At 33.1% G+C, this 17,101-nt stretch overlaps 1 protein-coding gene across 2 annotated transcripts in view; it reads right to left on the reverse strand.

The window, feature by feature from the left end:
• The window catches only part of NCAM2 (neural cell adhesion molecule 2), a 395,919-nt gene that overhangs the window by 65,400 nt on the left and 313,418 nt on the right, over positions 1-17,101 (reverse strand). For both annotated transcript variants that reach the window (XM_036218500.1, XM_036218501.1), the window contains exons 11-12: positions 16,127-16,223; positions 143-316 (exon numbers count right to left, since the gene is read on the reverse strand). In XM_036218500.1, coding sequence (XP_036074393.1) covers positions 143-316; positions 16,127-16,223 — 271 coding nt within the window. The remainder of the gene's footprint in view (positions 1-142; positions 317-16,126; positions 16,224-17,101) is intronic.

Here is a 17,101-nt window from a genome sequence, read left to right on the forward strand (position 1 = left end):
AGGGCAGTGAAAATGTCTTCTCAATTCCACCATATTAAAAGAAAAGAAAAAGTACATGTTGAAGGAAAATAAAAAGCTAACCACACAGGTATATTTATGATCAGCTTGAATTAATTAGCACACTTTGAAATCATTGACTCACTTTGAACTCCATGGGAGCGTACTATTTTCCAGGTTTCTGATGCCACTTCTTTGACATCCACTTGATAGTGATGGATAGGCACACCTCCATGGGAATCTGGCTTATTGAAAGAAATCTTGGCTGTGGTCTGTGACAGCTCTATAATCTTTACTCCATAGGGACTGGATGGCACATCTACAACGGAACAAAAACAAAGGAAATATAACCCAGGTAACATAGATGACCATTATTAAGACTTTTGGTGTTCTGAAAATTAGGAATAATGAAATATTGCTGCTTATAAACTCAATATATTTGAATTACAAAGCTTGCATAAACTGCTGAGTAATCTCCTTAAATTGCAAGAAAGTATACACTAAGCAATTTTTACTACCATAACAAAAAAAATAGAAAAACATTCGATATCAAATCTCATTTATTGAGAGAATAATTTTCCTTCTGCCTTTTCTGTACAATGTAAGCATTTTATTTGCATTCAAGAAAAATAAGCTCATGAGAGAGAGAGAAGTGAGAGGGAATATAGGTATAATTAAACACAATAAGAAATAAAGATTTTATTGAATCATTAGTATAAATAATTATCTCTTATGAAAATGTGAGATTTGTTTTCTTTTTGTTCATTAATATTTTATTAATAAATTTGGGCCAAGTGTTACATTTAGAGAAAATGTCACTATGAACTAATTTCACTTATGTATTATTTAATAATAACAATTAGTTGAGATATTTAAATTTTAATCTCTGTATTTAATAAACAACTATAAACTCATTCTTGTGTGTGTTTTTGTGTCAATCTATTACTTACATTATTTCAAGCTCAATGAGGTATCCTGAGTGTGGCCTTAATTCCTTTTCTAGTATACATAATTTTATTAAAAATTTATCTGAAAGTCCAAACGAGTAAAAGGAGAAAATAAGAGATAAATATGTCTCAATGCGAAAATTAATGAAACCTCTACTCCAGAAACATGATCAATCAAAGACACATTAAACATTAAAAATCTCTCTCTCTATCTTTGTTTCTATCTCTTTTTAATATCATATTGGAAATAACTATAAAGTTTGAAAATTTACATATAATTAGGAAATCAAGTGAAGGCTGAGAGTTAGAAGAGCAAAAATGGAAGAAACAGGAAAGATCACCAGAGCAAAGATACGTCCTTAGAGACCAAGGCTAAGATCATGCGCACCCTCATATTCCCAATTACTATGGATGGACGCAAAAGTTGGACAGTGAAGAAGACTGATAGGAAAAAAATTGATTCATTTGAAATATGTGTTGGAAGAGAGCTCTACGGATATCCTGGACTACCAGAAAAATATGCAAGTGGATCCTCGAGCAAACTAAACCTCAATCATTGCTGGAGGCAAAAATGACAAAACCGAACCTGTCCTACTCCAGCACATCATGAGAAGGCAAGGTTCTTTGGAAAAGACAATAATGCTGGGGTAAAAAAAGAAGGCAGCAGGAAAAGGGGGAAGACCAGATATGAGATGGACCGACTCCATAAAAAAGATACCACAGGCATGAGTCTGCAGGAGTTGAGGAGGGCTGTTGAGAAGACACTGGGCATCGCTCATTGGTAGAGTCGCCGGGAGTTAGAGCTGACTCGATGGCATATAACACCCAGTATGTATGATATAAGCATATAAATAAGTTATTTTATCTCTAGAATTACCTTTATGAGAACAACAAGAAAAACTCTTGGTTGAAAATAATGCAGTAAAATGAATTTCTGTTCAGAAACAATCAAGCATTCATATAAAAAATTAATGACTGTCAAAAGTCAAATATGCTGTATTTGCAAGAGTTAAAAGAGAGCACTGATAGATCACATAAAAACATTGCCTTCTAAATAGTGCTGGGCAAGAGCCAGGAGGGCAGGTTTATGGCTTTTGGATGTGAATGTTGTAAAGAAACACAACAGTGTACATTTCAGCTCTAAATAGTAACAGTTAAATTATTTAAAGATCCTATGAAGTACATTATGTTATAACACTCAGCTATGGAAATAAATATGTAGAATAGTGATGCATCTCAAAGTCATTTTGCTATTAAAATCTTATCTGGAAATAAAAAGAATCAAATTATCAAAATCATCTCTTCAAGCTGTCATACCTAAACATTATCATGGTTTTTATGTTTCTTTAATCCCTAGATTATAACTGTAGGATAATTTTTTCTGGAAGTTTGACTAAAGTTTTTAGAAGAGGAAAACACACACACACACACACACACACACACACACACACATTGTTCTTAATAAGACTGCCAACTCTTTACCCCGTGCTGAGTGACTCTCTAATGTCGACTAAGTCTAAGTTGGACATCACAGCAATGATAATTTTCAGTTTGATGATACATTTCAAAAGGAAAGGTGCTAAGTAATGGAGAAGGAGGAGGAAATGTGATTCCCCTTGGGCTCCCACCTTTGACCACAGGGCACGGTCCTTGGTTCTTACTCTGTCCATAGAGGCACGTGCCATTGGCTAAGCTATGTACCCTGCTGTGATACACCTCCAGATAATCAATGCTTCTTTTTTCTCCAATGGTGCCACCACCAAATATGGGCCGGTGGGTATCTTTCTCTAGCCAATTAGTCTAGAAATAGCCATAGTCTATTTTCAAACCTGCTGACTGTTACTGTAGCTTTTAATTTACATTTATTTTTTGTTGGCCGCCTCTTTCTGTTACCTGTTTTAAAAGAAAAGCATACTTATGATATATAGCTCTAGTATCTTCCTAAACTTTTTTTATACATTCTGATTTGATATGTCCAACCACTTACTACTAAATGATTATCTGTTTATAGATGTACACATGTCTATGTACATGTAACACTGAGAAAAGTAACTAGAATATATTCAGTCCTCAGGAAATTTATGATAAATTAAATATTTCAGTAATTAAAAATATACAAAGATACAGAATATATCCAAGGGAAGAGTGTCTGGTATGCCTAAAACTAACATCTCCAATTCTCTCCACTCTCTAAATTGTTATAATCATATTTATACATCTCCTATACATCACAATTATTCACAAAGTTATTTTCACCTTTCCCATGTCATAATTCTTATGTCCACCTCTTCCTTCCCATTTCCCTATTAGCTCCCAACCCCAGGCCCTCCCTGCCTCTGCCTGCAGTGCCATTTGTGGCTCTAGGCTTCTTTTCCTATTGGACATGCCAGCACATTTCAATCCATATGGTGTGTAAATGTAACATCAATCTTTCTAAAGCACCACTCTAATCACGTCACTTCCATGAGATGTGTATTGAGGAGCTTCCTCTTCCTTACAATATCCAACTTAGACTTTCACTCTGGTTTTCAAGATCCTGAATTATCTAACCTCAATGGGTGTATGCAAACAGATCACACTGTAAAAGACTAACAAATAGTCAGTCCCATGTGTCAAATTTCATACACAATGCTCCCATCATTATTAGTATATTTTTCTAAACTACTTTTCAGCACCTTCCATCTCAATAATTAATGAATACCACCCATCATTGAATGAATAGATAAAACAATTGTGAAAACGTGTATTTCTTTGTTGACTTTTCACCTCTAGTAGTACCAGTGCAGACTTGGATAAACACCCTGAATATGTATCATCAGAATCTAAGGATCCAAAGTTTAACCTTGCTCCTTCTGTCAACCTTGGATGAGCCCCTTAATCTTTTCAACCAACACTATTTTTCTCTCTGCAATGAAAATATGAATAATATCCACTGGTAGGGTTGCTATGAGTATCGAGTCTTATAGAGCACTTTAAACAAACCCTGAAAGACTCTATGCACTTAATAAATGTTAGTCATTATGGTTTTTGCTGTCCTCCCCGAAAACCATCCTCTTTCTACTAAATGATTTTGTATCCATTGACATATATCAATGTTTCAGTCAAATATTCGGTAACAGATATCAATACTGAGGATCAGCTTACAAATGCATGTATGTCATGGGAGTAATCTCTGGTGCTATTGTATGAACCTGTACAAGTTAAATTCGCTGGGTTTCATTCTCCTCATAAACCAAATGGCAATGATAACGCCAATATTAAAGTTGCTATTTTGAGGATAAATTGATGGATATAGATCACTGGGCATTCACAAATATTATCCTTACTTTAAATTTGCTGTCAGCATATAAATAATGTTGATAAATGTTTTGATATGTGTACATATGCCTGAAGTCATAATTTGATCAAAGTATAAATGTGAAAACAGAAAAATGCTGCCTTGGTGATTATTTTCTCTTGTAAGAGGTAGCAGAATAATGGAAGAAGTTCCTCCTCTGACTTTAATTCTAATAAAATAAAATAATATAATTAAATAAAGAGAAACTAATAAGTTAAGTGGAAGTACATGAAGCCTTAAGAAAAAGGAAGAGGGTAATAATCAGATGTACATATACATGTTTAGAAGCAGCTTTGAAATAGTATATCAAATATTATGTCCCTCTATTCAACAAAAAAGCATCCCAAAATGAAGATATACTCTATAAAGCAAAATTATCAAAGTATATGCCTAAAATACTCATATGGAACAAAAGGAAGGGAATTAGAGAATATAATGAGCCAAGGAGATCTTGGATGAGTAAATTTTTAAGTAACATTTTAAAAATGAAGATTAATCATGGAATTATAAAATAGTATTTTCTCAGCTTCAGAATAAACAGAGTATAATATGTTGAAGATGATGAAACAAAAGATGAGTTGTGTATGTGTATGTGTGTTAGCTCTTTATACTCTCTAACGCCACTGCATTCTCAATTCCCGGCCAAAATAAAAAATAAAAAAAAAAGATCTCAATATCAAAAGTGAAAACGATTCAATCAAACAGTCATATTGCACCTATCATTGAAAGACTTTATAATGGCAGTCTGTTCTCCTTTACCCAAGGCAAACCTCTACCTCTAAGCAACATTCCTTTTACTTTTTCCCTCTCCAGAACATGGCATGATCAGCTCTTTTCTTTCAGATTTTTAGTCTTATTGTCAAAATATAATGATCTCTCCAATGACAAACTTTCTTCAGTCCTACTTTCTTCTCAAGCAATAAACTCTTTGTTTCCATGTCGCATTGTTTGAATAGGTTCTTCCTAATTTCTGTGTTGGCATCTTTACTTCTGGGAATTTGATTTTCTAGGATGCTGGAAGCTGGCGACTAAGGTATGATTCAGAGTCAACGACTCAGATGAGGATGTGGTACTGCTAAACATAGGCCAATTGGAGGAGTTTGATATTTGTCAACCTGTCTTTACTGGAAGTATCAAGAATGGTGTTTTAAACGCTATCCTAGTTATCTATTGATATTCCACATCCAGTTCTATCATCTGAGCTATACCTTTTTGCCATAAGGGGTAAAGGGCTAAAATCTTCATTTCCTAGACTCACTGGCTGCTATGGTTCTAAGTGCCATGGAGGCACTTAGGTTGGTACACACATGAAAGTGGGTTAGAATGCTGAAGAAATGTGAATGCCATTCCCACTTTTCTGAGAAAGTGTGTGTGAACAAGAAGACCTGCAGATGTAAATGATGACAGCAGCTGAAATCTGTACACCACAATATAGTCACACAGTTTCTGCTGCAAAGTGGCCGTGATGTCAGTAGAGGGGTAGCTTAACAGCACGGATTCATGAACTCTGGCTAGCAGTTGCAGTTCCTGTTGATCTGGGACCTCGCTTGTGCTATTTTGTGACCTTGAAGCTGGGAGAAGAGTGGCTATCTAGTGTCTTCCCTTTCCTCTGCTTTTCCAATATGTTTATAACGACCCAACTCTATATTAAATTCTTTTCTGCTTGGTTTCTTCATCAGCCTCAATCTGGTACATGTCTTAATTGTTAAGAGACTTGATACATAAAGGAATGAACTTCCTAGATTTAGTAAGACCCTAATAAACAGAATGTCATGATGGACTGCGTGCACCTCAGGGACTGTGATGGGTTCTGTCTACTTCTGCTCTGAGTGGCTGCTTTATTTCCAATAAGATTATATATATATATATATTTTTCCTACATCAATTGTGAACTTAATCTAACATGATAGTCAATCTGCGACACACCTGAAACCCTATAAATTCATTCTCATTTCACTACCCAACTTATAGTGAAATTTCCAAATTCAAATAATTATTCTATTGATTTTTCTATAGTATTTGATCACATATGTTTAAACTGTTCTCCTTACAGGTAATACGAGGTCTCTGAATAATTGTTGTTAACTTTATTTTTTCATAAATTTTTAAGTCTACCAATTAATTTAAAATAATCCAGAAATCTGTGTTTGGTTATATCTTTCTTACCTCTGTTATTCTTCATTGAAGCATTCATTTATTACTGAGGTATCAGTGGAAATTATTTTCTCAAATACACTCACATCCTTTACCCTTATCACAAGCCATGGACTCACATATACCATTATTAATTGGGCATGTCAACTATGACTCGTAAGTAAACCATTTAAACACACTTATCTTTTATACATCCAATAATTCATCTAAATCTAATATGAGCCAGACAACTTTCTATATTCTAGGATAAACATGAGACAACTATTCTTATGGAAGTTATATTCTAATTATATAAAAGCAATTATAATATATGTTATTTATTAGAAATATTGTGGACAAAAAATATATCAGGGAAGAAAGATAGTTAGAGAGAAGAGTTAAAGTGTTGCAAATTTAAATTGGGTGGACAAAAATATCTGCCAGAAAAAGTAATATCTGACTAAGGACCTAAAGGAGAAAAAAAGTGATGTATAAAAGTGCTAGAGAGAGAAAACAGTATCTACAAAGATGAGATGCCGTGGGCGTTTAAAGAAGCAGACAATCTGTGGAGAGCAGCAGGATCAAGGTGGGGGTAAAGGAGATGGACTTGAGATAGGACCAGTGAAGGAAGTTGGGGAAAACCTTGTGAAGCCTGATAGGCCTTAACAATCACTATGGCTTCATCTCTGAACAAAATGGTAAGCCACTAAAATTCTTTGAGCAGATTATCATGCTTTAATTTTTGTTTTAATAATAAGGAGCAGTCTTCATTTTAAATTTAAACTACACTCTAGAGGGGTATAGGCCAAAGCAGGAAGAAAAGTTTAGGAATTTATGCAACAATACACATTAAAAGCAAAGCAAAACAAAGCAAACAAAAACAACTAGAATATAGAGCTTGATTTCATGAGAACAATGGGACTCTGGAAATACTTTTCAGGTAGATTGAAAGATGAATGTGAGTTCTTTGACCTGAACAACTGGAAAGAGACAATTGCCACTTACTGAGATAGGAAATAGCGCCAAAGGAAGATATGTAAAGGTGAGTGTAGGAGGTTATATTTAGACATCTGGACATTCGAACCTTTGCATTGTTTATAGACCATCTAGGCAGAGAGAGAATTAAGCGGCTGGATATAAAAGCATAGCATTCAGGGAAAAGATCCAAACTGAAGTTCTTAGAATATAGGTGGTATTTAAATCCATACAAATTTAGAAGAATACTAAGGGTGTGACTATGTATAAAACAAAAGAGTTAAAAAAAAACTAAGGCACAGTGATTGTTAATAGTCCAGAGAGATGTGGAACAACCAGCAAAGACAAGCACACGGAGAGGCCAATGAGGTGCGAGGAAAACCAGGGAGCTACGGTGACATGCTAGCCAAGCTGGAGGCTGTGGAGACGATTCCAGGGAAAGGCACGGCCACGTGGGTAGTGCTCTGCTGCTAGATCAGGAATTATGAGGTTTGAGAACTCACCACTGGATTGAGCACGAGAAGGTCAACAGTAGAGACCGAGTTTTACCGAGCAGTGGAGGTGAAAACCTAACTGCAATAGTTTGTGACAGAATGAGGGGAGAGTAATTAGGTATGGCAAACAGAGTTAAGGGAGGATGGGGGAGCGAAGAAATGATGCCATAGCTGAAAGGATTTATATGGGCGAAATGATTTTTTTTAAGTTATTTTCTGCTGTGGCAAGAGACAAAAAACAAAACTAAACAAATCAACATTTAAAAAATAATTTTTACATTGATATTCATCGTACCAAAGGACAAGCAAATCATTTACTTGGATTGGAGTGTTATAATTTTTAATTATGTTGACAAGAATATCCTTACTGTAGAAGTGACTTGTCCCTTGCCCATCTGACAGCAGGATTGCTCAAGGCCCTTTGGCTCTGCATCCTTCTTAATTAAATAGTGTCCAAGTTCCTAGAAAGATAGAGCTGGTCTCCAGCTCATGCTTCCCCTCTCCATAAAACAGTTTTATTCTCTTTATAGCAGAAGTCAAAGCAATAGGGGAGGGAAAGGAAGCACCTGGCACCCCTTGGGCCTCCACAAGAAAAACACACAAAGCCAGAGTTATTTTTTTAAAGGGTATTTATTGAAGGAGAGCTTCTGGCTGGTGGTAAGCCCACAACCCTGAGCCCATGTGTGTGGACACAGAGGCAGGTCAAACGGTGGGCCCAGCTGCTCTCCCTGTGAATGCCTGCTGAGGTGAAGCTGTCAGTATCCAGCCAAGGTGCTAGGCTTGGTTGCACCAGGGCCTACCCTCTGCTCCCAGAGGCCTCTGCAGTCCTTCAGGCACTGAAAGACAGTATGCAGCAGCACGGCAGTAAGGACTGGTCTGGACCTTCACCTCTTTGCTGTTGCTCTGATGAAGCTAAACCTCGGGTTGTCCAGTCCTCCTAGCTCCAAGTGGAGGCGGTTCATGTTCTTTAGCTGAGTAGGAATGGCATTTGCTTACCAAAGGTGGCTAAGGTTTTTATCACACAGACAGGCAAAGACAGGAGCTTAGGTGAGAAAGCTGAACTTGAAGTAGGATGGATGAAGAGGGGAAAGTGATGACAAAAAAAAAAAATTAAATTAAAAGGTAATATTTGATGAAGAACTTAAAGGAGAAGAACATCCTATGAAAATACTAGGGGAAGAAAATAGTAAATACAGAGATGAGCTATGCTTCGAGTGTTTAAAGATGAGGGGCAATCTGTGGAGAGAGCTCTTTGCTGAAATAGAGGAGATTATTTTAGGATATTTGAGTATACATTTATACATTTTGGAATATTTAGAGAAACATGGAAATTGGCTATGTTGAAATCTGTCTCCACAATGTTATCAAGATGGTTGTTCATTATAAATTGATCGTGCTGCTTTCTAACTGAAAATGCCAAACTTCCCTTGCTGTATACAGGATATAACAGAATGTAGAAATGATGAATGTTATAAAGGAGATCTGTAATGTAATCTCTTACCTGCTTTTAACAGAATGCCTCATTTCTTCACTGCCCACATTTTTTTTACAGCAAGGTACCTTTATACAGTCACCTGATTCTTTCCATCTTTACTTTTCTTCTTCACGGGACCTGTTTCTATTAAGTTTTTCAGGCCTGACTCAAAAATTGATACCTGTTTGAAGCTTTCTCCAAGAGCTCCAATCATAATTTCATTTTGTAACCCCAGGCATTTGATTTGCACTTCAATCGAAACCCTTTTCTTCTTTACTCTTATTTGTAAAAATCAGGTGCCATATGTTATTCATCTTCAGCTTTCCAAGATCTAGAATAGTGCCTGGAACCTACCAGAAACTTACTATATATCTATAGTGTGAGTTATTTAATAGATTATTAGAAATTAATGAAGCATGAATTCCCTAAAAAATAACATGTAGCTATCCTAATTTCTTTTCTTTCAGAGGAGCACAGGTATTAGAAAATTAAAGGAATGCCATAAATAATTTCTGTAGACACACAAAAGTTTGTCTCATAGTTTCTGAAAAGGAAACAAGACATAGACTTTTCCAAGCTAGAGAATAAAACAGAGCATGTAAAAGAAAAAAAAAAAAAATCTGGCTTTATATTCAGTTGAAGATGTTTCTAAAAGTTTAACCTGCTTTCAAATTTTATGGATCAAGGTTCTGGATAAAATGCAGTCTGGGCACAAGGACAAGTAGATGGACTATCATTTCATAGCTACAGAATTCTCTTCAATTGACCCAGCTTAACCTGTAAGCATGTCTCCATTCTCAAACATGACTTGTATAGGCTTATCCATGACTTAGGTGAAAATACAGATGACTGTTTCATGATATTTGTGAATTGAATCAATCTTGAAAGAGAGCTAAAACATTGAATTTGACAGGGTCTTTGTAGGTTAAAAAGATGAGCCAAAACTGACAAGATGGGATTAAATGGGCTAAGTACAGAGTCCTGAACTGAGGTTAAAAAAAAAAAAAAATCAATTGTGAAGCATAGCATGAGAGACCTCACTTAAGAGCAGTGTTTTTTTTGTTGTTTGTTTGTTTTTTTGTTTTGTTTTGTTTTGTTAAAAAGATGTAGGACAAGACACCAGAAAGAATAATAAAAGTGGCAAAATAGGTGAGGCCATGATCTCATTATTCGATTTTAGTATGCATTGGTCTACAATGTCTACATTTACAGATAAAAAGACATGAGCGAATTTACTGGTATCCAAAAGTGATCAATATCAACTATAATTTGATCATCATAGTGGCTAGCTAATTTGTTGAATACATGCCATGTACTGGTACTTTGAATTCAGTTCCTCACTTAGTCCTCACAACAGTTTTATCTTGAAATTGCTTCTATGGAGTACTGAAACCATCATCAGACAGCCGCCCTCACCCCAGGGCTGGATGTGTTGCCTGCTGATAACTTACAGCATAGTCCCTTCCCTAAAAACACTCAGGAGAAGGTGACTTTATCAGAAAAGTGTCAATTAGTGAAGCAAAGATGAGGTCATCGTATTAAGGTTTAATATGAAAAGATTACAGTTATAAAAGTTGACTATGACAATAATGAAATTAAGAAAGTTAAGAAAATTATGAATCAAATCATTAGATGAAGTTTGAAAGTTAGAGTAAAAGTCTTTTAAGAAAAACTTTAAAAAATATGTACATATAAATATACAGAATGCCTTGTCAGATCATGGTCTATTAGAAGCAGAAAACTGTAAGGAAGAAATTATAATTGTTAATTACATGGTTGCGATTTAATTTACACTTATGTGTTCTACATTTTAAATTTGCTCCAAGATAGATATGTATTTAAATAAAAAAAAAAAAAAAAAAAAAAAAAAAAAAAAAATATGCTTCCTAGCTAGAAAGTAAGATTATCACCTCAGAGGTACATTAAAAAAAAAAGAAAAAAGTCATGGTGAAGTTTCTTTAAAAACATCTTTCTCTCTTTCTGTCTCTAATTGCATTTGTATTTGACATTTTGGTAAAAAGTTAATACAAAGTTGGCTATCAAACACATGTCGAAAATATCTTGTATTTCCTATACGATTATGTAAAAAGTATTTGTTTTAATTGTCTAAAGATGGAAAAAAGTCCAAGAAGACTGGACCAATCTTTGCTCATGAATATGAAGATAGAGTTTAATAGAAAGAATCCATTCAGGGTTTTTCTAATTTATTCCAAGAAAAGTTAAAAATCTTTTTTTTTTTTTTTTTTTTTTTTTTTTAGTATCATTAGAGAAGTGAACAATCTCAGGTTCCTTAGTATTAGTTGTGAGAATATTTTTTAAAAAAGAACCTGTGACCCATTAAGATCACATGTAGGAAATGCCACAAACAGGGATGACACACTCAGGCTGATGCTTTGCTCACAGAGTCATTTTGATCTAGTCAATATTTTATCCTATTCATTCTTTAAATGATAATAATAGCAGATATGACAATAACAAACTGTGTTGTTATATATCATCTAATTTCTGAATGTATATTTCTTCTGTAAAATAGGAACAATAACATCTCATGTACTTCCTTGAGCTATGAGAATTATGGTAATGATAGCTCGATTCAGTATAGCAAATAACTCCTGTCTTCTTACTAGAAATTTATCCGCCTGTACTTTTCACCACAGAGACAATGACAAAAGAAGTGGGAGGCATGCAGGTGAAATATCCAGTTCTTAAGTGGTGTCTGTATGCCAAATTTTACACCCTTTTATATTTGTGCTGTTACTAAATAAAGAGTATATCTACATTGTTAAGAACTATCCTATCATCATACTATTAAGAGATTGAAAAGAGATGTCTAAATAAATTGCTCTGTTTGAAAATAAATAATTTCACCTGCATATTTCAAAATACTAGTTGTCTCTGAATAATTATTTAACATGTAAAAATGTTATTTTTAATATTTTAAAATCATTTGCAGAATTACATATGAAACAATATATACACACGCAAAAAAGGTATGAATGAATTTTATTAAGAATAATACCTATGTTCACAATCAAGTTATGTTGCATTTCTAAAGTTACTTTATTTTATGGATACTTGTTTATTGAACTTAGTTTCTTTTTTTATTTTTCTTTTAAAATAATTTCTTATTTATAAAAATTTGAAAGAATATTGCATAGAAATAATTTTTATCTGAAACATTTAGAGTAAGTTTACATGATGCCAACTCTAGCAGGTATTAACTAAATTAAAACATTTTCCTACACAAGCTTTAGAAAACAAATAAACTGCCATATAATCCAAAAACTTCAATCGAATTGTACCCATCATTCCAATACAATTATTTATAACAAAAGATGCATGAATGCATGTAATAATAGTAATTATCATATTTATTTATTTATTTATTTATTTATTTATTTATTTATTTTTCTTTACTGTCTTTTAGTCTGGGAAGTTTCCTTGATCATTCCTTTATTTTCATGATTTTGACACTTGGAATATCAGTTATTTTGTATATGGTATGTCAATTTGTATTTGTCTCATATTTCCTCATACTAGATTCTGACTATGCATTTTTGGCATGACTATCACCCTAGTAATTCTGTGTTCTTCCTGATGCCTCTTTCTGATAGTACCCATTTAATTTTCTCGTTACTGATGATGCTAACTGATTCTTTAATAAAAGTGGGATCTTCTACTTTAAAACTATTTATATTTATATTTTTTTCTTATCTAACTTTCACATACTTGCTTTAGCAACCACTGATGAGCCTTAGCTGAATTAATTTACATTGCAATGTTTTTCGCATTCGGCTTATGGATGTTTTAACATGTCCCTTTAAATTTTTTCCCCCTTTCTTTATGTCACAATGTATTGTTCCAGGCTTATCTTGTATTTTCTCTGTCCCAATTTTAGAATCAGCAATTTTTATTAGGAGTCCTGGTTAACATTAGTGAAGAATGCTATTTCAAAACCAAAATCTGGCTACCAGGTATGCTCTTTGCTATTGGGATATTGCAGCTCCCAAGTCCTCCCAGCAGATAGAGCTCAGAAATGATTTTCTAAGTAACAATTCAAGCAAAAGGAAGCTCCTTGTAGAAATAGCTGAACACACACACACACACACACACACACACTCACACACACCCACACACACACACACCCACACACACACACACACACACACACACACTCACACACACCCACATGCACACACACCACTAGATATCTTTTACACCCTGCCTGGGCCAGAACATCCCGCTCTAAACAACAGAAGTCCCCTTTTATTCCATTCACTCTGCTTGGGGTCTGACACCCCATGACAGGCTTCTGTACTTCACCCCAACTTCACACAGATGCCTGCCTTGCCCAGACGTAGAACTTATTTATTCAGAATGGGAGACAAAAGGAAAGGAAGGAAGGAGGGAGCGAGGGAGGGAAGGAAGGAAGGAAGGAAGGGAGGGAGGGAGGGAGGGAGGGAGGGAGGGAGGGAGGAAGGAAGAAACAAAGAAGAAAGGAGGAAAGAAATAAGATTTTTGAAGAAAAAAAAGTTAAAAAGTAGCTTTTTTCTACATTTTTCACTGAATGTGTAGCAAATAATTTCATGTTAAATTCTGGGTGTTTTAATTTACTGCTCTTTGGAAGCAAAGTAATCTGTTACAGGTGTAAAATATTATATGTTAAATAATCTTGACCTTTTATTAGTCCAAATAGGTGAATAAAATATCAAGCTGTTATACTAATATATATTTTGAAATATTAAATTTATATATATATATGTATCTTTTATTTTATTTAAAATCACATTAGACTTACAGTGTTCAGATTCTACAGGAAAGCAAATTTTATAAGCATTAAATGAAGGGGTCCCATTAAAGGAATCATACCTGTAAGTGCTGATGTTTAAGTGTATGTTTCTTAACTAAGTCTCAGTGTCTAATATACTTTTATATCTTCAGAACAATTTAAGTTGAATCGACCTTCTTCTAAAACAAAGTTTTAGCCTGCATTTTTCACAAAATTTTGAAATATTAGGAGAATTGCAGTATTCAAAAATATTTCCAATAACATTCTGTCTCTTAAAGGCACATTTTCTATTTTTTATTATAATTGGACAGAGAGAAGCTCACTTACTTTATATCATCATTAGAATGATAGGTATCAAATATGTTTTTCAATGAAAAGCACTGAAGTAAATAATGTGAAATATGAAGGTGATAAATATTAAATGTTTCCAGTGAATTTAATTAGTTGTTTAAATCTCATCAATATAACGTTCTGTTATTTTTTTAACATACTTTTTGAATTATAAAATCTAAAAAACTAAAATAAATTTTGGTCATTTATCAAGTTTTATTTAAAGAGAAAACTGTATCATTTGTGAAAAATGTAATATATGACAGCGTATAATGATATCTTATAGTTATATATACATATATTGATCATATATCTAGTTATTTATAAAAACTTTATGCTAATTACAAAAATCATTTAATTTTCTAAGACTCAAAATTAATACAAGTAGTGAATGTTTCTTAAAAGTACAAATGATAATTCAATTTATTATCAATAAATTTTGATAAAAGAACACATATCATTTTTCTAGAATTTAATTTGCTTGTATAATGGTGAATTCATATTCCTAAATGCAGAGTCTTCTTCCCGTGATTTTCACTGAGATTAATTTTCTAATAACTTTATGGTAGACAATAAATATTAGTTTATTTCCTTCCTTTATCCTCTGCCTCCCCCTCCTTTCCCACTTGCCTTATCTCCTTCTCTCCTTAATTTCTTCCTTCCGGCTTTCTTCCCTAAAACTCTTTCCTACAATCCCTATTCTCCCTTATTTCTCAATGTAGTAAAACTTAAATTAGACGATAATAGATTTTCCAGTTCCATAATAATTTGAGTATTTTAAGCTTTGTACTTCTTTTTGTTTTAGAACAAATTTCATGACTTTTGTAAATTTATTCTCATAGGAATAAAAAATATCTTTCATAACTTAATGTAAAATTGTAGTTATATATAAGAACTCTAATTAGAAAATGTTTTAAAATATTTTCATGAAAGCTATTTATTCTATTAAAACATAAGAATTCAATAATTTTCTAATATTTATCTACCTGATCTTGAAAGACAAATCATATTTTTGCATCATTTGAGCTACAGAAAGCATAAAACATGAATATTTCCAAATTTCTAATTAGTCTTGTAAAACATAATGGCAAAATTTAAATATATATGTGTGTATACATATATAATATATAAACATATAACTAAAACATAGCTATATTTCTAGTTAAAAATAAATTTACTCTACACATTATTTCTATATCTTTAAGTTTTAGGGTACAAGCTAGTGATTTATCCATATGAGACTTTTGAAAAAGTTATATAACTCTAAATTTTCTAATTTCCTTAAAAATAAGCTTATAATTTCCATTTTCAAGTTTAGAATATTAAAACATATTCATTTTTTATTTCCTCTCAAGTTGTCTTTTAATTTTAATTTTTGACAGGATTCTTATTATAAATATAATTTGATTTCTTACAACATTTTCTATGTCTTTCCTACATATTTTATTTATAAAGTTGGAGGATTTAAAATCAATTTTGACCTGTAAATATATTCTAAGTCCTCACTATATGTCAGATACAACCTTACCAAAATTTTAAGCACTATATCATTTTTAGAATAATAACCCAAATCATGACTTATTGAAATGTAAAAACTATTTACTTACAGAAACAGTGTTTGATTTTCAGAAATTATTGTGCTATACTCACCAGCCAAAGCAAGAATGTATTCCTGAAATCTTGTTCCTATACGGTTTGTGGCTGTACAGTTATATCGTCCAAAGTCATTGTCAGATGTAGGTGCAATCTAAAATAATTATAGTAATAAAAGTTTTACTATTTTAAAACAATAGTATTGAAGTTTTAAAATAGACTCTAATATGCCTATCATCTTTACACAAGTTTAATAACCACAACTGCTTGCCATAACTTTTTTCTATATCAAGTGAATATTAGTAAGTAATAAAAATCCTTTTAAGATGTAATCTATGGAATTATACTATCCAAAGGACTAGGTAAATATAATTTGTCTATTAATTTATGAAGTAGATAAAGTAGATAAATGCCACCCTTTTGGTACATCTATTGAACAGAAAAAAATTATTAGATATTTATATATGTACATTTCAGAAAATAGTACATAGTTTGAAAAATATATATTTTGCAGTTATGGTGGATGTGAACTTCAAAACAGAAAACTTGCACCAGAAGCATTGTTAATACTTTAAGATCAGGCAGATTTAAAGTTCAAGAAAGGCTCAAAACATCAAATCTCTCCGTCTTATGATATTATTTAACATAAAATATTAACGAAAGATGAAAATTTATTCAAAAAGAAAAATCTCTCCAGGATGGTGTTTTGCAGGAAACATTGTCCTTGTGTTGCAATCCTTGAAGACAGGCCTGGGATCTTGATATCTTGTCTTCATTTCTGCTCAATTCCTGTCATTCTCTTTCATTTTAGTTAGAACATAGCTGACCTTAAATCCTCACATATTTGAAGTCCATAATTAAGTTAACCTATTGGGATTTTATTGCTGAATATTGGGACCAACCCTGCAATTCTAATGTACTGAAATTCTAAAGTACCAATTTGAAAAGAGATTTGATGACAGTGATAGACAAAATTTGCTGTCCCAGTAACTATTATTAAGAGAGAATATGCTTAAAAGAAGAGTTGTTGTT

The sequence above is a fragment of the Rousettus aegyptiacus genome, unplaced genomic scaffold (genome assembly GCF_014176215.1).
Source record: "Rousettus aegyptiacus isolate mRouAeg1 unplaced genomic scaffold, mRouAeg1.p scaffold_m13_p_4, whole genome shotgun sequence".
Taxonomy (NCBI): domain Eukaryota; kingdom Metazoa; phylum Chordata; class Mammalia; order Chiroptera; family Pteropodidae; genus Rousettus; species Rousettus aegyptiacus.